The sequence below is a fragment of the Talpa occidentalis genome, unplaced genomic scaffold (genome assembly GCF_014898055.3).
Source record: "Talpa occidentalis isolate TD23 unplaced genomic scaffold, MPIMG_talOcc4v2.1 talOcc4.12, whole genome shotgun sequence".
Classification (NCBI taxonomy): Eukaryota; Metazoa; Chordata; class Mammalia; order Eulipotyphla; family Talpidae; genus Talpa; species Talpa occidentalis.
The window spans coordinates 37,546,110-37,571,026 of NW_023601212.1; the positions used below are offsets into that span (position 1 = coordinate 37,546,110).

The 24,917-nt window shown below is 38.2% G+C and overlaps 1 protein-coding gene across 2 annotated transcripts; it reads right to left on the bottom strand.

The window, feature by feature from the left end:
* Positions 1-22,966, bottom strand: BIRC2 (baculoviral IAP repeat containing 2). 2 transcript variants are annotated; one of them, XM_037505720.2, is made up of 10 exons: positions 22,888-22,966; positions 21,340-21,841; positions 19,714-20,673; positions 19,529-19,628; positions 16,000-16,078; positions 15,387-15,435; positions 7,335-7,577; positions 3,480-3,734; positions 3,294-3,335; positions 1-3,167 (listed from the first exon to the last, which is right to left on the bottom strand). In XM_037505720.2, exons 3-10 carry the CDS (start codon positions 20,612-20,614, stop codon positions 2,974-2,976), a joined length of 1,863 nt encoding a protein of 620 aa, XP_037361617.1. In that variant the 5' UTR covers positions 20,615-20,673; positions 21,340-21,841; positions 22,888-22,966; the 3' UTR covers positions 1-2,973. The 2 variants fall into 2 exon arrangements, with proteins under 2 accessions (XP_037361617.1, XP_054549226.1); XM_054693251.1 differs by lacking the exon at positions 22,888-22,966 and adding an exon at positions 22,293-22,358 and having other exon boundaries at positions 19,714-21,841.
* Positions 22,967-24,917: the final 1,951 nt, after the last annotated feature.

Consider the following 24,917-nt stretch of genomic DNA (forward strand, 5'->3'; position numbering starts at 1 on the left):
TATTCACACTCATATACCCAGTACATATCACTGAGGAGATTTAAGGAGAAATTAAGGAGTTAAACGTTTTACTTGACATACATACCTTGTCTAGATCTTTTACAAGTATCTCCTCAAATTTTACCTGGCTGTTAAAAAACACACCTGTGATGCCGTGATCTAAGTTTATCCTGACAGTCATTGGCACAGCCTGCACACAGTTATATACAATCCCACACTAGAAACTTACCCTCATAGAAAAGATGAGAATCATAAGAGTCATAAAGGGCATGTCAAAAACTTTATTAAATGGTAGGACTTAGACTACAGGCAAAGACTTTAGACTTGAAATCCAGGGTTCTTTTCATCCTACCACAGTGATCAACACATTCATGTGGCTTACAAGAGAATTTACTTACTACCTATTACTGTCAGAGGCTATGGATGAAAAGCTCTGTGCAATCACTGGCCAAAACAAGCCAGAAATATAAGAACCTAGTATAATTTCCAATTATTACCATAGTTTTTCCATTTCTGCTAAGCTAATCACACAAATTCCAACAGACCAACAAGGAAACAATAACACATTTTAACATAAATTCTGAGCAGTGAAATTTTGTATGTGAAAAGAGTTATCACATACAGATGAAAATATCACCTTTATTCCTGATAATGGCTTTGGAGAATGCAAGTGATTAATTATACAGCTCCACCCATATTTGATAAGGTAAAGAAATACAGAAACACTATTTCTCAACAAAGTAGAAAAGTAGCAAAATGTGACTAAAAAATTAAAAGTTTTAAAAAGTATTTTGGAGCCACTCTCATAAACAGTTCACAGTGCCCATCTCTTATCAACAACTGCAACATTTCACTGAGTCTAAATTTCTGTATTTACAATAAGGGATACCATGTCTCTTAGGGCTTTAAGTTTTAAGTAAGCCTAACAAAGCATCTCTCCTGCACCTGTGAGGAGTCCATGTTATGACACTAATTTCCAGTAGGAGGGCAAAAAGGGTAAGAGACTGAAAAACCCTACTCTTTCTGATCTAGGCAGATATGAGAATTCAGCAAATGGCTAAAATATTACCATTTACTTATACTTAATACAATATTTTTACTGAAAGGAAGACAGAAATTCTAAGGCATTATTGAAACTATCTGAATAAAGCCAAACAAAACTCTCCAATAAATAATAGCTTTTATGCCAGATGGCAGACCAGGCAATTTAAAATATTACTACAGTTTAATAGGACAACTTATCCAAAAGGACAAGCTAGCAAGTTAGCTTTTCATGTTAGCAAGTTCATGTTTTCATTTTACAGTTGTGCAAAGTATTAGAAAATGCTTCAAAATTGTTAGCACGTGGTACTAGCCTGCCAGAGTTGCTATAACAAAGCATTAACACTGTATGGCTTAAACAATCAAAATATATCCTCAGTTTTGGTGAATTCCAATATAAAGATGCTAGAAATTGGGTTTCTGTTTTGGCTTCTCACCTTCAATTACTGATGGCCATCTTCCTCTGGAATCTTCACAAGATCCTCTCAGGTCTGGATCTTTAATTTCTTTGCTAAGACATCAGTCATATTGGATTAGGGCTCATATGAGCTCATTTTACCTTAACTGCCTCTTGAAAACTTATCTCCAAATACATTTTGAGATAATGGGGATTAGGATTTCAATTTATTGAATGGGGCAGGGGGAATGGAACATATCTCAGCCTGTAACTCATCTCAATTGTTTAAAGAACAATTTTAAAACAACTGTTTAAAGAACATTATGCCTGGCACATCATAGATGATCCTCAATATATAATAGCTATTATTGAGGAGAATGAAAAATGAGAGAATATTTCCTAAAAAGATTTAGTTTCCACTACACATTCCTTCTACAATGGCAGGGAGAAATTTCCTCTCACTGCCATGAGGTCTTGCACCTGTATGTCTATTCATGTGGATTATATAAATGCATTAGCACACCAGGACAGAAATAAAGAAACAAAGGCAAGGAGAGAGACTGAAGGATAGAGAGGTTTTCACTCTTTCCAGAGTATTTTCTAAAAAAAATTCTAGAGGACTTATGGGATAAGAAGAAAAACGAAGTTTCTAATATTAAACCTCCTTATTGCATTATCTTTGGAAGTCTTCCAGTGATCCCTAAGATCAAATATGACAGGGTCAAAAAAGGAGACACTTACCGTTGCTGTATTCTGCCTCATCCCACAAACACCTGTGCAACAAGCCAACTGTATCATCTTTTGACAATCCCAATGTATGTTTACCTAATTTTAAGAATTTTTTTATAATTTTATTTCTATAATATGCAACTAGACAGTATTCATCTAAAGAAATCCTGATAAATCTCATTACTAAAAAAATTATTTTATGAATATAATAGCTATAATGTGTTTGCAATGTGACAGGTACTATGGTTATGATTATTAGGTCATTTAATCCTTATAACCCCATAAAGATATATGGAAAATACTTTTTGAGGCAGGAGAAAAAGTTTTTGATGATTTCGTCTTTTTGAAGAACTTTATTAATATGTGTCTCACAAATCAGGGAAAAGCTTATTTGCCAGTAAGAGAAAAATTCTTTTTTTACAACACAAGTGAAAAACATCAAATAGATTTTGGCACCATAAGTCTGATAAACTCCAGAGTTGCTGAAGAGGTTTCAGGAAAAAAAAATCAAGTCACTTGTAAAATGGCACATAATAGTAATGAAACTAGGCCTTAAATTTCTCCAACATTCACACATATACACAAATATAACTCATGAAACTTATATCTTTCCTTTCATATAAGGAGATTAGATTAAATATGACATATTAGACTATGTAATTTCTATTAAATAAGATTACTAGTACCAAGCAGTGTGGAACACAAATGTTACTAACTAAAGAACCATTACCTCAGATGGCTTCAAAATACTCAAGTTTTTCAAAGGCTTTTATATAAACAGGCAAAACATATAACCTGTTTATCTTTTATGAAAGAAATGTACGAACCGTACCCTTAATTATACCCCTGCAAATAGGGCATTTTCTTAGAGAAGGGGCACATTCCTGGCAGACTACCAGATGACCACAAGGAATGAACACAATAGAAACTTCTTTGTCCATACACACTTTACAAGTTCTTTCTTCTTGCAACCTCCTCAACTGTTCCTCCAGTGACAGACCTAGTAACAAAAAAAGAAAACCACTATGAAATTCAGTTTCTATTTTACCTCTCATTTAAAAAAAACCAAAAAAACAAAAACAAAAAACAGATGCATTGTTGCTTTTAAGTCTTAATTTTGCTGTACCTGAAACATCTTCCGTTGGAACATACTTCATATTCTTTTCCACTAAGGAAAGAAAAACAAACACCATCATTCTACTCAAATAAAAGACTACTTTATATATAGAATATAGCTTGTCAACCGGATTTGTCAAACACAACAACAGGCATAATCCCAAGGATTTCCAAAGTAATATCACAAAAAACTCACCAAATAAGTTCTTAAACAATGTAGAGTCAATTTCTTTTAAACAGTTTTTGAAGATGTTGGCTGCTGCATTTCCTTTAACTAAAACTGTATCAATCAGTTCTCTTGCTTGTAAAGGTATCTGTGTTTTTTGTTTAATAACATCATGTTCCTGTTTATTAATTACATCAGCTTTTAAGAGGTGATCCAAAATAGGCAGCACACAAGTCAGCTGCTGAAAGAGTGCCATTCTATTCCTCCGAATTAACGACAAATCATCTTTATTAAAGAGAAAAGAGAGAATATCCATTAGATGTTAAGCTGCTCCGATTATAGTCACTAGCAATCCTACTAACAATTTAGGTACTTAATAAATAGGAGCTAAAAAAACTGGGATAAAATTACTTCTTTGCACTTTAATGGCTGTTATTTGGAATATTTTGAGATGACTTAGCTAAAGCATATTACTAGTAACACACAGGTGCTCTAGTCATGTCACTTTTAAAATCTATTACGTATCTCAGGACCAAGGTTTTCCATTGTTCTATTGAAAGCAGAGTGTTTTAGAGAACAGTAAAAAATGCCACCTCTGTGTTTTACTAATAGTACTTTTTTTTAAAGATATATTTTTATTTATTTATGCATACAAGAACTGGGGTGTAGGCCAGAGGTGTACAGGGTGAGTGGGGAGCAGAAACAGGCGGATCTACTGAAATGCTGAGGGGAAGAGCAGGTGAAACAGGAGAGGTCTGCTTGCGCCATGTGGGTTAGCTTCTTGGCTGGGGATCAAACTCAGGCCGCAGTGGCTGGCAATAGTGGCTGGCAATAGCATGATAGCACTGAGATTTTAACCCCTGTGCCACCAGGGAGTCCCAGTATTGACTTCTTTTTGCATCAAATCACTTCACTTTTATAGAACTTTCACATCCACTGTCTTATTTGATACAAAAACCCTGTCAATTAAGCAAGGCAGGTATGATTGCTACTCACTTTTCAGATAAGGAGACAAAGACTCAGAAAAGAGTAACTTGTCCAAGGTTGGACAGACAGACTCAGTTACAGAGTCAGGGCTCCAGGATGAGTATTTTTCCTCACACCATGCTGAGGCAGCAGCAGTGAGGTGAAGAGCTTTAGCTGTCCAGTCAGGACAGACCAAGATCCTACACCAGCCTTGCCCCTTACTAGCCATTCACCTCGTCTCCATCCACTTTAGCTTCCTCATTTCCTCATTTATAAAATACAGAGAATAGTACCTTCCCCAAAGAACTGTGAGAATTAAATGACATCATATATCTATAAGTACCTAGCTCAATATCTGGCACATAGCTAGCTAGCTAGCACTATTATTTTATAAATGTCTAGGTTTATACCAATTGAAAAAACTGCCTATGAATCAGGCCTATTTTTTTAAAGTAATTTTTTTTCCTTTAACTCCAAATCACACACACACACAAACGAGTTAAATTTACTGTATTGTGGAGTATGACTATGAATTCCAAAGTATTTTTCAAGGAGAGTCTTCTTTTGGCGTCCCAATCACCATAATATTTAATTGCCTGTTTCCAGCCTTAAGACATCTCTACCTTACGAGTTTAATGAGAAATAAGTCATAATACCAGAAGTCTATTTTCCTTACCCTTTACTATATTCTAGAAATGAACCACCCTAGTCACCTTAAATCCTCACCTCTGACCACAACAAATCCTACATTAATAATTCACCTCACTACTGGCAAATCTGTCGTTTGCTTTTTAAGATATCCACATCATTCCTAATTCAACCAGCACAAGAACTGTCTCCTGACTGCTCACTCCCCATTCTAGTTTGGATCCCAGGCAATATTTTAATGATCTTCTCTACAAGACCCTAAGCTTTGCCTCTCTATTCCTTATTGACCTCCTGTAGATTTTTCCATAATTTCAAATGCATATTATTATTCTCTGAGTATCTAGAAAGTCACCAAATTACGGTGACTAGATTCATGACAGTGGTTTCATCTCACCTCTTAACAATCCTGAAATCTTTTCACTCTCCTCAGGTCTTTCTTTCAATAAGCCCAAATCCATCACTTCCCAAATTCATCTACTTTTGATGTATTAGGGACGGTGCGAAACCATTTTTTTTTTAATATAATAAATTTTATTTTTATATTCCCCATACAATTGCAACCCCCCCATTTTGACCCCAATCCCTCCCCTCCCGGCCCCCACCCCCCAAAAAGTGTCTTTGGTTCATAGTTTTTTGTTGATTTTGATTTTCACTTTCTTATAGTTATTCATTTTCCTGGTCCCTTATTTAAATTTTCTAGATTCCTGCTATGAGTGAGACCATCCGGTATTTTTCTTTTTCTTTCTGGCTTATTTCGCTGAGCATGATCCCTTCCAGCGCCATCCATGTTGCTGCAAATTGCATGTGTTTATCTTTTTTGAATGCTGAGTAATGCATGGTGTATATGTACCACCATTTTATTTGCAACATCTCATTTAATTTCTAGAGCAACTCCATGCAATTTATACTATTATTAGTTCCATTTCATAGATAAGAAAGCCAAAATCTGTTTTAAATCAGACTTTATACATTGTGCTATATGGCTACAGACTAAGGTTCTCTTAAACTATTTCTATCCTTATAAGCTTAAACAGAGAAAGTGCTTTCCTAACTCAAACACCCCAATTGACACACTTTAGACACAACCTTCACCTCTGAGAGCTCTTTTATGCACACTAGTCTGAATAGCTGCTTTACTAGCACCTTGAGAGTAAGTACCACAATAAGCAAAGGAGTAACACAGGTGATCACGCTCAATACACACATGCTGAAAGAATGACAATTCCAAAGCCACGTGCTAGAGTCTGAGACATACCACGTGAATAAATACCAAAGTCAGTTTCCTACTACCCTTGAGTTGGGCAGTGGCTTCTGATCAAGTACGAGGATTTCATAATCAATTCCAATTTTTGCATAAAGATCACTCAGCAAGAATTAGGGGGTCAAGGGCCTCCCCTGGTGGCGCAGAGGTTGAGCACTGGGCTGCAAGGCTCCCCAGCCACCAGCAAGGGTCCCACATGGCGCGCAGACCTCTCCTGCTGCGCCAACTGCTCCCCTCAGCAGTGTGTTTCATCATTCTGCCTGTTCTGTTTCCCACTCCGGCTCTGGTGAATTCTCTCACCCTCCCACACTTCTGATTGTACCCAGTGCTTGTATAAATAAAGAAATAAATCTTCAAAAAAAAAAAAAAGAGGGCCTCCCCGATGGCGCAGTGGTTGAGCGCTGAGCACTGGTTGCGAAGCTGCCCGCAGCCTCTGCAGCGCCATTCAATTCCTGGCTGCTCCCCTACTGCCGGGTGAGAGTCCCACATGGCACGCAGACCTCTCCTGCCGCCCGCTGCTCCCCTCAGCAGTGTACTTTGGTCCTTCTGCCTGCTCTGCTCCCCGCTCTGGTAAATTCTCTCACCTTTCCGCGCTTCTGACTGTACCCAGTGCTTGTATAAATAAATAAATAAATAAATCTTAAAAAAAAAAAAAAAGATTTAGGGGGTCAAGCCCCATTCTAAAAATATTTGGAGACTAAAAAATAAGTCAAAATAGACCTACATTCAATACTAAACAATTTAAATTTGCTTTGTATGAAGAAAATATGCAATACAGCTAGGAAAAGAGTTATGACAACATCTTCTGTTTAACATAAATCAGGGAACCTTACTGAAAATAAACATACAGGAAAAAGGTGTAGTCAAAGGTTCTAAAGGAGGTGTGTGCACTGCCCATGGTGGAGGAGAGAACAAGCTTCTTGGAGTGACTGGCGATGCCAACAGCAGTTGGTGGAAAAGTAAGGATGCTAACTGTGCATGACTATGCATGTGAGCAACCCCCCAAATACCTGATGCCCTCTCTTCTGTTTGTCTTTCCTTCTCCTCTTCTCTTTTTTCATCTTCAGCATTAAGAAGGGCTGACACAATATCATTAACTGTTTTGTAATTCTCTCCAGTTGACAGGATTTTACTCTGAACTGTCTGCTTTACCAGACTTCTACTGAAGCCCATTTCCAGGGCAGCTTTAACCATGGGTGTGTTCATCATGACTGTGTCTTCTGCGTGGTTCTCACCAGGTCCAAAATGGATAACTATTTGAAAAGATATGCACAATGTTAAATTGCAAAAAATATGCAATTACACGAAAAAAAATGACTATGACACAATCTCTACTCCTCATCCTGGTATATCATGGTGACAGAGATGAGCCATATCAACAATCACGAAAGACTGAACTTAATAAGGATCAAATGACAGTATAATAATATGTGCTTTTTAAAAATGCCACATCCCGCTGACCTACACTAATAAGAAATTCACTTAGGACGGGGCTGAGGGACCTTTATCTGCCTAAAATTCCCAAATAATTCTAACATATAGTCACTTTTGCAAAACAATATGCAACACAAACTTAAAATTGAGAGATTATCTCGTTTCAGACAGGGAAGTTAGGAAAATCAAAGACTTCGTGGAAAAGGTGGCACTGGACTTTGGACATAAAGTATGGACAAGATCAGACAGTTGGCAGTTGGATACATGAAAGAGGATAGGAAAAAGGATGGAAAATTAAGAAAAATGGAAGACTAGTTCACACAAAATGTTTAATGACATGATAAAAATATATATGGTTGAAGAAGCAGTATGATTTTACATTGTGAAAAATGTGCTATAGAAAGCAGTATAAAGTGGTTAAAACAAGCAGGACAATTTATACAGAGTGAATGTCAGCTGAGATGGCACTTATGTGAAAACTACAAAAAGACATTACTCGTTAAGACACTTTACTGCCATCTGCTGGAAAAATGTTATAAGCATATAAATGTACAATGGCTACAATGTGTATTAGGTTCCCTTGATCAAACACATGCAGAAATCCTGTAACAAACCAAAGACTTGAATGATAGAAGAGATAAGGAGGAAGTTTATATTTTATTCTGAGTTTGTTACAATAACCATGGCAGACCCATTAACAATACTGTAACCAGAGTTAATTCTATCAGGCAGGGGAAATGAGGAAACCAGTCAGCAAATGAAGAGGTATTTGCTCCTTCAAGTGGACAGATACGGCAAGGCTACAGTTATGAGGCAAATATGACACACCATCAAAGGAAACTAATAAAGTTCCAGGAACCAATCCCAAAGAGAGAGAGAGAGAGAGATCTTCAAACTGCCCAATGACAAACTGAAAATAATCATCTTAAAAGAAACTCAATGAAATTCAAGAGTAAAAATGACAATCTGAGAAAACATTGCAGGAACAAATTCAGAAGTTTAATTTAAAAAAAAAAAAAAAGGGTAAGTTTTTTTTAGAAGAGCATAACAAGGGCCTCCCTGGTGATGCAAGGGGTTAAGACACAACCTCTGAAGCTGAGCACAGCCACTGCAGCCCAAGTTTGATGCCCGGCCAGGGAGCAACCCATGTGGCGCAGCAGACCTCTCCTGACTCGCCCACTGTTCCCCTCAGCAGTGTATTTCAGTCGATCTGCCTGTTCTGTTCTCCACTCTGTTTCTGATGAATCTTCTCACCTTCTACATCTCTGGCCTGTACCCCAGTTCTTGTATGCATAAATAAATAAATCTTTACAAAAGGGCCTCCCTGGTGGCGCAGCGGTTAAGCGCTGGGCTGTGAAGCTGCCCACAGCCTCTTCAGCATCGGTTCAATCCCTGGGCGCTGGCGAGGGTCCCACATGGCGCACAGACCTCTCCTGTTGCGCCCGCTGCTCCCCTCAGGAGTGTATTTCGTCGTTCTGCCTGTTCTGTTCCCCACTCTGGCTCTGGTGAATTCTCTCACCCTCCCACGCTTCTGACTATACCCAGTGCTTGTATAAATAAATAAATCTTAAAAAAAAATTTTTAAAAATAATAAATCTTTACAAAAAATAAAAGAGCATAACAAAAGACCTGGAGTTGAAGAACATGACAGAACTAAGAAATTCAACAGCGTTTCAACAACAGAATAATCAATGAACTCAAAGACAGGTCATTTTAAGTTAGCCAGTGAGAGAAAATAAAGAACGAAAAAGAGTGAAGCAAGCATATGTGAATAATGGGACACCATCAAGAAAAGAGACATTTGGGGTTTTAATTAACAAGCAAACAAACAAACAAACAAACAAACAAGGAATAGTGTTGATGAAGCTACAGCGAAAAGGGAACCCTTGTACACTGTTGATGGGAATGTAAACTGGTGCAGCTGCTGTGAAAAACATCATGGAGAATTTTCTTTTCCTACCAGAATACTACGAAACTAGGAATCAGTAACAGAAAGAAAACTGAAAACAATTATGAATATGGGGGAAATTAAACAATGCATTTCTAAATAACCTCAGGGTCAAAGAAGAAATCAAGAGGAATAAAAAAAAAAATCTTAAGAAGCAAAAATGAAAACACAATGTAACAAACTTAGGGGGTAGAGCAATAGCACTTGTAAGAGGGAAGTTTATGGTGATAAATATCTGTATAAAGAATAAAGGAAGGTTTCAAATAAACAACCTAACTTTACAACTCAGGAAATTAGAGAAAGAAAAATCTATGGCCAATGTTAATAGAAGCAAGAAAATAAAGATTAAGGCCGAAATAAATGATTTGCAGACAAAAGCCAAAAAAAATAAAATCAATGATAATCTTTTGAAAAGACAAATTTGACAAACCTTTAACAAAGATTAACCAAGAGGAGACACAAACATAATTATCAATGAAAAAGGAACCATTATAAATGACACAACAGAAATGCAAAGAATCAAAAGAGACCACTATGACCAATTATACTCTAGCAAACTGGGTAATATAGGTGAAATGGATAAATTTCTAGAAACATACAACCTACCAAGACCGAATCACAAATAGAAATCAGATCAGTAACTAAAATGACAGTTATCAAAAAAACTCCAAAGAAAAGTCAAAGAAAAGTCAAGAACCAGATGATTTCACTGGTGAATTCCACCAATTTAAAGAATTACTACCAATATTCTTCAAACTCTCTCAAATTACTGAAAAGGTTAACAAATTGAAATTCATTTACTAACAGAAAACCATAGGCCAATATCCAAAATGAATATAGATTAAAAAATTCTCAACAAAATATCAGCAAATTTAATTGAACGTTAAAAGGATCATATACCATGATCAAGGATCCTTGCCTAGGATATAAGGATGCTTTAAATACACAAATCGGTAAATGTGACACATAATATTAGAGTTGGAAAAATATATCATGATCCTCTTAATAGATGCAGAAAAAAATGTATGAGAAAATTCAACATATTTTCATAATAAAAGTTCTCCAAAAATTGGGTAAAGAAAAATATACTTCAATGAAGGTAAGGTCATATATGACAAACTCACAGCTGAATTCATATTCAAATGAAAAAAAAGAGGACATCAAAATAAAAAAGAAGTAAAAGTCTCTGTTTGATAGGACATGATTTATATACAGAAAACCTTAATGACTCCACCAAAAAGACTGTTCAAACCTATAAATGAAATCAGTAAAATTTTCAGGATAAAAAAAAATTTCACATACAAAATCAGTTCAGTATACACTAATGAAAAAATATCTGAAAAAGAAATAAAGGAAAAAATCCCATATACTACAGCACCAAAAACAATAAAATACAGCCAATTACATACCTTAATTTTAAAAAAATACTTGAGAAAAAATTTAACCAAGGAGGAAAAGGAAATGTACACTGAAAACTGTAAGATAATGATGAAAGAAAGGCACAAATAAATGGAAAGACACCCATGTATGAGAACAAATAATATTCTTAAAATATACATATCATCCAAAGTCATCTGTAGATTCAATGTTAATTCTATCAAAATTCCAATAGCATATTTCACAGAAATAGAAAAAATAATTCTAAAATTCATATGGAAATAAAGAATAGCCAAAGAAATCATCAGAAAAGGGCCGCCCTAACAGACTAGTGGTTAAGTCTCAGCACTATCACCTCTATGGTCTAGTTCCATACCCTGCCAGGAAGCTAACCCACATGGCGCAGCAGACCTCTCCTGTTTTGCTCTGCTGCTTCTCTTAGCAACGTATTTCAGTTAATCTGCCTGTTCTGCTCCCAACTCTGTCTCTGGTGAATCCTCTTACTTCCATGCCCCTTCCCCACCCCTCGGCACCTCTGGCCTATACCCAATTCTTCTATGAAAAAATAAATAAAATTAAAAAAAAAAAGAAAAGAAAAGAAAATCATCAGAAAAAAAGACTAAAGCTGGAGGTATCATACTTCCTAACTTCAAACTATACTTTTTCCAAAAAAGACACTATAAAGTTATAGAAACAGGAGAATACAGACTTGACATAAAAGTTAATACACAGCCCAATGGAACAGAATCAAGAGTCCAGAAATAGATGTATATAAAAGCAACTAATATTTGACAAGAGAGCCAAGAATACTCAAGAAAAGAAAATCTTTCAGTAGAAGATGGTAGGAAATATTCACACACCAAAGAATAAAACTGGATACTTACTGTACAGGACTCACAAAAATTACTCAAAATGGATTAAATATTTCAATGTAAGACCTGAAAATGTAAAACTCCTATAAGAAAACACAGAAAAAGAAAGTCCTTGACCCTGCCCTTGGAAATGATTTTTTTCCAACACGACACCAAAAGGACAAGCAACAAAAGCAAAAACAAAAACAAGTCAAAAGGGAAAACATCAAACTGAAAGTTCTATACAGTAAAAGAAACAAACAACAAAATGAAGAGTCAACCTACAAAATGGAAGAAAGTATTAGGAAACCATTTATAAGTGGTTAATACTAAAATCTGAAAGGAACTCATAAATTCAACAGCAAAAATATAACCAATCCAATTAAAATTAAGCTGATAATACAAATGAGTCACTGGGGGAGGGGGGAGGGCTGTGAGGGAGAGGAGGCTAAGTGAGGGAGAGGAAGATGTGTAAGAAAGAGCACACTGTACCATAGTGGAGGACTATGGGTGCTCTGATGGTGGGAGAGCTACAGCGACCACACCTGAGGGGAAAAATTCTATACTGCCAGAAAAATGTGCAACAATGCTACTTTATTTAAAAAATAACTTTTTAAATAAAGTATTTATTTTTTAAATAAAGTGGAAAAGGAACTGAATGGAAATTTTTCCAAAGACGACATGAAAAAAATGTTCCACATCATGATCATCAAGGAAATGTAGAACAAAACCACAATGAGATATCATCTCACCACTGTTAAAATGACTATTATATAGACAAGAGATATATGTTGATGATGACATGGAGCAAAGGGAACGCTTGTGCACTCTAGGTAGAAATATAAACTGATGGAACCAGTATGAAAAAAGTACAGACAGTGCTAAGAAAATTAAACAGAACTATCATATGATTCAGCACCCCCTCCCTTTCTGTGTATATACCAAAAGGAAATGCATGTTCACTGCAGCAGTATTCACTATAGTATTCACTATATTCACATGAAAGAATCAATCTCTAAGTGTTCATCAACATATTAAAAAAATGAGGTTTCATGTATCTGTGGTGAACTACTAGTTATAAAAAGGGAAATCTTACCATTTGCAACAACATGGATGGAATTTATCAGTAAGTTCTGGTAATCTAACATACATGATGACTATAACTATACTGTTACATACTAAGAGTAAGCCTAAATATTCTCACTACCTAAAAAAATTCTCACTACCTAATTATAAGAGGTGACAAATCTATTAACCTATGTGGTAACTGTTTCATAAAACGTTTATCAAGCTATGTCACTGTATACCTCAAACTTACACAATGTCAGATGTCAATTATATCTCCATAAAGCTTGGGGGTAGGGGGATGAAGCACTCAACATTTTCAAATGCTGCTAAGAGATGAAGTGGTAGATTTTCTGAAACAAAAATACTTTTTTTTTTAAAGATTTATTTATTTATTATTTATACAAGCACTGGGTACAGTCAGAAGCGCAGGAGGGTGAGAGAATTCACCAGAGCCAGAACGGGGAGCAGAGCAGGCAGGAGGACCGAAGCACACTGCTGAGGGGAGCAGCGGGCGGCAGGAGAGGTCTGCGCGCCATGTGGGACCCTCCTACGGTGGCCGGGGAGCAGCAGGGGATCGAACCGGCGCTACAGAGGCTGCGGGCAACTTCGCAACCCAGCGCTCAACCGCTGTGCCACCAGGAAGACCCAAAAAATACTTTTTTTTTTTAAAGATTTATTTATGCATAGAAAAATTGGGGTATAGGCCAGAAGTGCAAGGCGTGAGAGGATTCACAAGAGACAGAGTGGGGAGCAGAACAGGCAGATTTACTGAAATGCACTGCTAAGGGAAGCAGTGGGCAAGACAGGAGAGGAGAGGTCTGCTGTACCATATGTGGGTTAGCTCCCTCGCTGGGGATCAAACTCAGACAGTAGTGGTAATAGTGCTGGGACTTACCCTTAGGCCATCAGGGGGGCCCCAAACAAGAACAGCTGTTGTTAGAAGTTGTTTAAGAATTAAAGGTGAAGAAGAGAGTAAGCACAGATCAATCCTTCTAGGCATTTTGTTGTAAAGGGAAGCAGAAAAATGAGACACAGATGAATGGGGATATAGATTTAAGGAAAGGTTTTCTTAGCATTGCAATAATATACTATGTATATAAAATAAATGATTCGGGGGTGATCGAAAAATGGTGAGAGAGAGAGAGAGAGAAAGGGTTGATCAATGCCAATGCGAAGTCTTAAGCAGGGGATGCAATTCAGAGGCAGCGGTCAAGTGAAAGAGTTGGTCTCAGATAAGGGCAAGGGCAATGCATCCTTTATAAAATAACAAGCAATACTGTTGGTACAATGGTGGGAAAATGAAGTACTCTTTTGATTGTTTTTACTTTCTCAATATAGTTAATGAGCTAAGAATAAGGCAGGAAAGAGCCCTGGAAACTTGTGAAAGAGAAAATGTGAGTCATTTGGAAGACTGATAAAGTGATTTTATTAGAGCAATGCAGTAAGGATGACTGGAGGGCAGCTCTGTGATCAGAAAACTGAGGTTTTAAGTTTAGAATAAGAACAGTCAGTACTGGGCCTCCCCTGGTGGCATAGCGGTTGAGCACGGGGCTGCGAAGCTGCCCGCAGCCTCTGCAGCGCCAGTTCGATCCCGGCCACCGGTCAGAGTCCCACATGGCGCAGACCTCTCCTGCTGTGCCCGCTGCTCCCCTCAGCAGTGTATTTCGTCAATCTGCCTGTTCTGTTCCCCGTTCTGGCTCTGGTGAATTCTCTCACCCTCCCATGCTTCTGACTGTACCCAGTGCTTGTATAAATAATCTTTTTTAAAAAAAAAATCAATTCCATTAAAAAAAAAAAAGTCAGTACTTCTAGCCTCCCAGCTCTATTACACAGGTGATAGTTGTCATGTACCCACGTAACTCTTTTCCAAGTCAAATACCAACATATCCTTAACAATCCTCCTTAGATATGGTTTCTTGAATTCTTATACACCTCAGTCACCATTTTCTGGTTCTGCTACAAATCTGCTATTATTTATTTGAAAGTGCGTGGCAACAAGAGAAAACCCCTCTCTATATGTGTTACTACCTTCACTATTCTGGACACCATAGCTACATTGTTATGTACATGAACGAAATGCCAGATGTGGCTAAAATTAAGTTCTCATCAGAAGATTAACTTCCTACCCTGGCATTAAAATACCAAACATCTATTTGGCCCAATTCTCAAATAATATGTGAACTGAGCATTTTCAAACATGTGAGCTTATAGCAAATTTTTCCTCTTTAGAGGGCTTATTATTTACAGCTCATTTAGAATTTTTTGAGCTATTTATTATGGCTGCTTTTCTTACACTTGTTTCTAGTCACCCCAGCTGGAATGTCAGCATTATAAGAGTAATTTACATCCTTTCATTCTTATTATGTAAAATATTCCATACATACTTGGTGGATCAGCATTTTCTTCTCCAGGAGTATCTGAAGTTGACAACAACTATGAAACAGGAGAAAGGTAGTAAAATCAGAAACCTCAAGCTATCTCAGCAGGGCAACATTAAAGTAAGTATACCTTAAGTAATGTTCATAATCTAAAAAACAAAGTAAGTTGCATACTTCATTTTGCATTGGTTTATCTTAACACAAAAATTTCCTTGAATTTCACCTACTTTTAAAATTAAAATTTAAGTATTTCCCTAGTTTCAAAAAAGTAGAATAAAGTACTAATGGCTTCTCATTCCATTCAGAAAGTTGTAGATGTTCAAAACTCTAAAAAGTTACTTTTTGTACTTTTTGTTTGATTTTCTGGAAAAGATGGAATACAGTAAAGATATTCCTCTAACCCCACCACATACTTGCACAGTGGCAGTTGAGTTTTCAAAAATCAAGAAACAAAGAAAAATCTTGTTTGAAAAGCTCTGAACAAAAAAAGGTAGTTATAAAATTCAAATGAAAGGTGTCACTAATATGGAGTAAAAGGAAAACAAATAAAATACCTTCTTCCCACAATAATAACTTATCATTCAGGAGACTTTAATGTTGCCAATAAGAATACATTTACCTGTTCAAGCAGATGAGGATATCTAGCTTGAATTTCATCAACATACTCCTGTCCTTTCATTCGTATCAAGAATTCACACCTGAAATAGCAAAGGAAAATTGGTTTTAAACCACTAATGTAAAGAAATGTAAACAAAAATGGCATTCGAACTCTGTATCCAATGGTATAAACATTTTACAGCACAATCATGTACACATACCAAACAGAAACAAATCTCTCACGAAATAGGTACAGTCTTGGTATGTGTTGATGCATTTTTACATTTTCCATATATTTCCATTAACACAGTAACAAAAAAGCCTGGACCTATGAAAGAACAAAAGCTGAGACCTGAAAAATGTTGTTCTAGGCATACACTTTGGGGACTTAACATTACCAGAAACAGTAATTCAATATTCCTAAAATTCAATATTCCTTCATAGAACTGTTCATCTTTCTCCACTGTCCATTCCTCTATTATATTTGAAGTGCAAAATCTCTCTTTAAAAAATAGAATCAAGTATATATATGATGTGAAGTGTTCCCCTAGTATTTGTTTGCAAGCTACTAAGTCTTCCCAAAGATGTTCCAGAAAATTCACAGTATATGTTTCCATCAAATTTGTTAACAACAAATGGTAGTAGACACCTAGTTTTCCATTTGCAAAAAAACTAATGGCATTCAACCTATGCTCACACTATATACAAAAATAAACTAAAATTGAAACCTATACCCCAATGTAGACCTAAAACAATAAAACTTCTAGAAGAGAAAAATCTCCTTAAGATCTCTTACATGAGACCAACAGCATAATCCATAAAAGATAAAACTGATATACTGAGATGAAAATTTAAGATTTCTATTCATCAAAAGATACTATTAAGGGGCCTCCCTGGTGGCACAGGGGTTAAAGACAGCGCTATCAAGCGATTGCCAGCCACTGCAGCATGAGTTCAATCCCCGGCTGGCCAGGGAACAACCCACATGGCACAGCAGACTTCTCCTGCCTCGTCCACTACTCCCCTCAGCAGTGCATTTCAGTAGATATACCTGTTCTGCTCCCTACTCTCTCTGGTGAATCCTCTCATCCTCCCACACTTCTGGCTTACAACACAGTTCTTGTATGCAGAAATAAATAAATCTTTAAAAAGATATTAAGAAAATGAAAAGCAATGGACTGAAAGTTCACTAAACTCAGCTAAATAAGAAACTGTATCCAGAATATGTTAAGAGCTCTTAAAAGTTATTAAAAATGGTCAAAAAATTTGAACAGACACTTCACAATGATGTACAGATAGGAAACAAGCAAATAAGATGCTCACCATTATTTGTTAAGGACATACTGATTCAGACCACAATTAAAAACCACCACAAACCTATCAGAAAGGCTAAACTCAGATGACAATTCCAAGTGCTGAGGATGTCAGAAAATAATTTGGCAGTTTCTCATATATTTTAAACAAAACTTGCCATATAACCCACCAATCCCACTTGAAGTATTCACCCAAGCAAAATGAAAACAGATGTCCACACAATGTTCAATGTTTCCAGTGGCTTTATTCATTATGGCTCCATGCTGGTAACATGCCAGTGTCCTTCACCTGGCAAATGGGCTATTAGTAGAGATTACAGAAGCAAGCTCAACACTTGTTTCTCACCTCAATATCACAACTAGCTATCACTGTGTTCTTTCTCAGTACACAACTATGTATTTATTTTGGAACTGGTTTATACTGATAATGATTAAAGAAACGAAGCATGATGAACCCTGGCTGGCCCAAATTTCCCCCTTCTTCAATAAATTTTATTAGGACAAAGATTTTTGTCTCTTATTTGCTGACATATCCCAGCAATAAAATAGAATCCAGTAGAAGCCCAAATATTTGATAAATGAATTATGTTAAAATGTAATGATAACAATTATTCTGTTTAGTTTTTCATCTACTGAGGTTAAAGATTATCCACAACTGAAATTTGTTGCTTTAGGAAGTGTTTTTTATAGAAGCATCCCAGACCTTTCCCCCCATTTAACTATCTAAAACAAAATACAAACTACAACAATAAATCAAGATTTATTGGTTTTGCTTTATAGAGGACAAAATGTGGCAACTCATACACTAGTTAGATATGATTTTGTCTTTTTAATACCATATTAATTCTGTGTCAAATTATATGTAATTACCGAAAGTGAGCTATAAATGTCATTTAAAATTCTAACAATAAAATGCTTTTCCCTAAATAAGAAAACAAAATGTCACTTTTAAGCATCAGAAAGTCATTTTTATGTTGGTATATTTTGGATCTTAAAGATGTAATTCAAAAATGTCTTTTAACAATATCCTGAATCATAATAAAATATTACTTCAAATTTATCATGGAATAACAAAAAAAAGGATTTTTTAATTTCCTAAGGGGTTCAAGAGATTCCTCATTATTGTGAAAGGCACTAAAAGTGAAAGTATTGTCTATATCATATAATCCCACTTAAATGAGATACCCACAGTAGGGAAAATGCCAAGAAAGTAGAAAGGTGGCTGTCAGGGACTGGAGGAGGGACAAATGCAGAATTAGTATAATGAGTACAAGTTTCAGTTTGAGAGGGCGAAAATGATCTGGAAATGAACAGTAGTAATAAATGAGGAAAAAAGTGAATATACTTAATGCCACAGAACCATATACTTAAAAATAGTTAAGGGCCTCCCCTGGTGACGCAGCGGTGAGCGCTGGGCTGCGAGGCTGCCTGCAGCCTCTGCAGTGCCGGTTCATTCCCCGGCCACCGGGGAGGGTCCCACAAAAAAAAAAATATATATATATATATATATATATATATAGTTAAAATGATAAACTTTGTTATGTGTACTTTGTCACAATTTTTTTAAAAAGTTACCTACTTCAACACCCTCATTTACCAGATGAGGTTCAAAGAAGTTGCATGATTTACCCAATTTCACCTAGTTATTTAATAACAAAGAATTAATTTCTAATCGTATTTTCAGTAACAACACTGCCTCTAAATTCTTCACAGGCCATAGCAAAGATAAGAGATACTGTTAGAGACAGAGTGACTAAACGAAAATAAATGACCTATCACAAGATCATTGTATAGGAAAAATTTACAATTATAATCAAACCTAATAAAATGTTTCTATATGCATTTTCACGTCTTATTTCTACATCTATTTTACAGCCTTACTTTCTTTTTCCTTTCTTGCCTTTTTCTGGTTTATGTCCCTTTTGGGTTCTATTTTATGTATCTTTTAATTCTCAAGTCTTCTTTGAAGAAAAATGAGATATATAAATGAAATGTATGACCACAATTATGAGTAATCAAAATTAAGCTAAATTATATCCTGAATCCATGGCTTATGAGAACGACATAAGGCATTCTACATTTTTTTCATCAAAATAAAGTTAAAACGTGGTGTTTTAAAAGGTTAATTTCCAGTGGTATAAGAGAAAGCTTTGTTATACCAAAATCTAAACAATCATGCAAGCATGCCTACTTCTTTTAAGCAGACTTCTGTGTGGGAATACTTTCCAAAATAATTACCTTGGAAACCACTTGGCATGTTCCATCCACGGATCATCTCCAGATTCCCAACACCTCAGTCCACCATCACAGCAAAAGCATTTGACATCATCATTACGACCTAAAGAAAACAATACACACCAGTTCTAGTATGTACATCGAAATGAACCGGATAAAATGTACTGCTGTGTTAGTGTGCTTCTTACCCACACAATAGAAGCCAGCACTTGCAAGTTGTTCAGGCCGAACTGGAACACTAGATGGCCAGTAGGTAAATGTTCTCAGTCGAGCTGTATGTGTTTGCATGCTCAAATTTGAAATGCTAAATCTTAGTGCTCCTGGAGAATTTTCCAGAAATGGACAGTTGGGGAAATGTCTCCGGTGTTCTGACATAGCATCATCCTTTGGTTCCCAGTTGCTCAGCGTCCCACCACAGGCAAAACAGGCAACCCTATCTCCAGGCCCTAGATAATAAAATCCTGCTTTGGCCAATTCTGATGGCGACAAAAAAGTTAATGGCCACATATGATAAGTAAGAAATCTGGCTTCTTCGGTACTCATAGCATAACTGTAGGGGTTGGTCCTCACTGGGGAGAAGTCTTCAACTGTTCTAGAATTAATAGGGTTTAGTGAAAGATTGGAGTAAGAACCACTAGATGAGCTACTGTGTTCCAAAGTGGGAGATAATGAATGTGCAGAATTGGTTCTCACTAGAGAATTATTCTTCTTAAAGGTGAATTCCAGATTAGTAACAGAAAGCAGATTCTGAATAAAGCTACAACTAGGATATAACTGTTTATGCTTTTCAATTGGATTGTCTCCTTGTTTCCAGTTATCCAGCATCAGGCCACAACAGAAGCATTTGACCTTGTCAATCACACCAGTGTAATAAAAACCTGCACGAGCAAGACTCCTTTCCGAGACAGGAACTCCAGCAGGAAAAGATGAATATGTAGACATTCTGTAGAGTTCACATGAAAAGTCGTATTTCATTTTCTGTTTGTTGTCATTTGTCCAATTTGACAAGACTGTGCTATCTTCCATTATAGTCTTAATTTTTTGACACGAAGAACCTATGACAAGTCTTTGGGAGGTAGTTTTGTGCATGAGTGATTTTACTTCTTGACAGCTAAAAAACTTCACATGAAATTTCTCATTTCTTCACACTAGATTTTAACCACAAAACAGAATCAAATGATAGGCTCCTACTTAAGTAAAACTTACTACATCTACTTTTTCTGGATTCATGCTGCAGTTTACACTCAGGTGGGATCAATCTCTCTCCTAAAATACCAAGATAGTATTTCGTATTCTTTGGGATTATAGTTAAGTCTTCTAGGTAACTCAAGTGCCTGGTTTGTCATATATTGGTCTAATCCTATCCTAATGGCTCAAAAGAAGTTTGTGTATTTGAAAAAGGTTTGTAATCCCTTTGTAATTTTAAAGCTTTAAAATTCTAAAGGATGATAAAATACCTAAATTGTGCCTTTGCTTTTGGTTACAAACTACAGATATTAGACTAATTACTCATTATGCTGCAAGAAAAAATGTATAGGCAGGCTTCTTTCTCTATAAGCACTTGATATGAAAAAGTATCTTGTTTTACCCTAGTAAACAAGAATTAGTGTTCAGAGGGTCACATTGCCTACAGGCTAATTTCACACAGCTTATTATCATCTACTTAAGTGGGTTACACCAGCTTCAGTTAACAACCTCTGAGGATGTTAACACAAGACCCACAAGCTTTGTTGAACTAAATGGCTGTTATACTACATCAAATGAATTTTAAAGTTCACAAACTGCTAACTCTTCCATTTTTCTTAAGTATTTACCTGTTTCCATTTCCTACAGCACCATTATGTTGTCTTTCTTCCAAACTTTGCATACCACTTTATTATACTTGATGGATGGAAGCTATTATCTCCATAAACTAGTAAACCATAAAAGCTGCACAGCAGAAACTTTTGCTGCATTTGAAAATTAAATAACCTATCTTTTACTTGAGGATCACAGACCTCTATTATTCATTTTACAATGAAAGCGCGAGCAATTTGTCAAACTACTGTTTGACCTGTCTAATGCTATCACAAATAGCTAACAAAATATTGTATTACCAACAGGATTACAGCTTATGCATAATGTAGCAGTACTAGCCTTCTTTCTGAAAACACTTCAAATTTTAACAATATACTTCATACACAAAATTACACTCCACAGAATCAAACTATATCCCTTTATAAAGTTTCTGGGTGTCCAAGTTGGGATTTATTACTGGGGAGATGGAAGGAGGAGAGTGGGTGAAAGGAAAAAAGCAGACTCTTCAGGGCTGCAGATCTGAAAAAAAAAAAAAAAAAAAGCTGTAGTTCAGTTTACTCGATAAAATACGATTTACACTTTAGAAAAACACATCTTAATTCCAGCAACTTGTAACCCAAACTTTCTAACTGGGAAAGCTAAAATAAAAAAGTTAAAACTAAAACAAATAGAGTCTATCACCTGAGTGCTAAATACACAGTCTTAAATGTACAAGTTTTATAGACAATGGACATTTCCACATAGGAAAATGTTTTGTCCTTGGGTTTTTGCCCCTTTTTGGTGGCAACTTTTAATAGTTTAAGGAGAATATCTCTGGGAGTTTGCGAGAGGCAAAGGAGGACAGGAAGACACTACACCCCATCCACAACTGCACAGAATTAACTAATTTTGTTAATATCCAATCTCTTTAGGACGAAGCACCGGCCAGAATGAGTAAAACGCATCAGCATTTAGTAACCAGCTTCTTAACCTCTACAGTCCTCCCGCGTCGTCACAGAAAGCAACTGGGAACAACGCAGGCCGGGGTTTGTGCAACACTGGCCTCGAGCACGAACGTTTTCCTTCCACCAGGATTTGGCAATCCGCGTCCGTCACGGATCGATTTGTATCTACGAGCGACGCCCCCGCGGAGTTTGCTTTGTGCCGAGCCGCAGCTGCACCGCGGCGTGGCTTCCAAGAAGTAACGCCCTGGACCGTTTTTTCACACCTGTAAGCGTTTTACCCGTCCGAGCGCAGCTGCGCGTGGGCACCCGTACCGCCCGCGGGGCGCGAACAGCGAGGTACCCCCGCGTCCCGACTCTTGTCCCCACGGACGGCCCAAAGGCGGGGGGCGCGGGGGGAGAGATGCGGCCGCCCCGCCGCGGGCCCGCGTCCACCAGGGCTGAACGCCGAGGCCGAAGCTGAAACCCAGCCGGACGCCCAGAGCCCCTGGAGCCCAGGCCGGGAAGTGGTCAGCGCCCAAAACGGCCCCGGACGGTGACTGCGGAACCCGCGGCCCCGGAGCCGTTTCCGCTGGCGCGCCGCGCCCTCCCTCACGCCGCCGGCCCGGGACGCGGCGCACTCACCGCAGAGCCGGCGCAGCCCACACGAGCGGCCGGGGTTCCGGCGCAGCCGGGAGCAGCGGCGCCGACCAGGGTCCCACGCTCCGCCGGCCCCCGCCCCGCCGAGTCCACGCAGACGCACAGTGACGTCAGCGCGCCGGGCGTAGGTCGCCTCACGCCGCGCGGCGCCGGGGAGTCTGCGGCCGCCGAACGGGAGGGGGCGGCGGTCGGAGCCCTTGGAGCGAGTCTTCCAGAGCCCCTCACGCCCCCGAGGGGAGGCTGCGGACGCGGCGCGGCTGCTCTGCGGAGTCGCCAGGCCTCACCCCCCCGGGCCCGGCCTCACCCCCCCCGGGCCCGCCCTCCCGGCGGAGCTGACTGTGCGGAGAAGGCGGCGCCGCGCCGGCGTTTTTGCTTCAATAATCAACAGCTGGGGCCGTTTTTCAAAGGCTCGCGGCCTCCGCTGCGGGGGCCGTTTTGGGGCCGAGCGCGGCTGCGTGGCCCCGACGCGCCCCGGCTGGGCGGGGGCTGGAGGAAGGGGCGTGGGAAAGTCGGCCTGCGTCAGAGGATTCGTTTGAAGGCTCGATTTTATCATCCTCTAAGGAGGGTGCGGATTCCAGCGTCAACTCTTGTGTCTAACTTTGGGGGGTTTGTTCTGGAGATAGAGGCACTAATGAGTGTGTTCGTGGCCAGCAGGCATCACTGGGAATGTGGACGGGGGTCTCAGGCCAAACCTCACCCCTCGTTTTTAACTAACGTGCTAAAACAACTCTCCACTCTTGTGCGTTGTATTTGATCGTAATGAACCACAGACAAGCCCCCCTATCGATGGCATTTTTCGGAGTTAACTGACCGAAAGATTATACATTCAAAAATCTCGGTTTTAGTAGTCGTGGACATTTCGTCTTCCCGCGGCTATTGCCCGGAGCTGTGTGACCTGCGGTAAATATTTGTTGTATTGCGGCGAAGACACTTTGTCAATGAAATCAGATATTTGCTTCTCTCGGGGGAACTCCAGGGGGCAAACATTTCAAAAACTTCCAAATAACAAGCCACTTAATTAGGCAGCCAGGGGAATTCCAGGACCCTGAACCATTTCCCATTTCCTGCCACTGTCATTTCTGTGCGACAGTCAGCCGCAGAACTGGAGGTCTTCGGTTGTAAGGTGAGGAATAAAAAGAAAGTATTTGCAGCCATTTGTGATACAGAGAAAAATGCCAAGGCTCCCAATGACTAAACACTTCCAAATATGCACATGTGTCTCAGTACTGGTTCAGTATTGAGTTCAAGTACGATTTCTCGGAAAGTTACAGAACTTCCCTTATGTATGTGGGAAAATGTATAGGTCAAGTGTACATAGCAAGAATGGTTCATTTTGAATTCAAGATCATTCTTTTTCAGTTTTTGTCCTGACCAAAAAAGTAAGATAATGAATATACTTCATTTAGGGGAAAATTTTGATTTCCAAAACTCGGAGGCCTGAGCTATTTTTCCTCCCAAAAGCAGTAATATTGAAGTATAATAAATATTACTCCTTAGCTTATTTTATACAACGTTATATTTTAGTGTTAAATTATTCAGCTGTGGGAGTTGAGAAGATTCACCAGAGACAGAGTGGGGAACAGAATAGGCAGACTGACCGAAATAGACTGCTGAGGGGAGCAACGGGGGAATCAGGAGAGGTCTGCTGTGCCATGTGTTTATCTCCCTGGCCGGGAATGGAACTCGTGCTGCAGTGGCTGGGGATAGCTTCATAGGTTGTATCTTAACCCCTGGTGCCACCAGTGTAGAGTTGCTGATGACTTTTAATAATAGGGCCTATAGTTCTACCCAGGTTGCCCTCCTAATATTTTTTGATAAATAACATTTTTTGAAAAAAACATTTACAGATCCAAGATAATTTTGAGGGAAAAAAAGATTGAAGGCATTTTTGCACCAATGAGTTATATAATAAAGCCCTATTAGTTAAAACAGGATTGTATTAGCACAGGGTGGCCAAAGGAACAAACTGAAAGAACCTCCCAAAAACACTATATGACAAGTATCTTTATTAATCA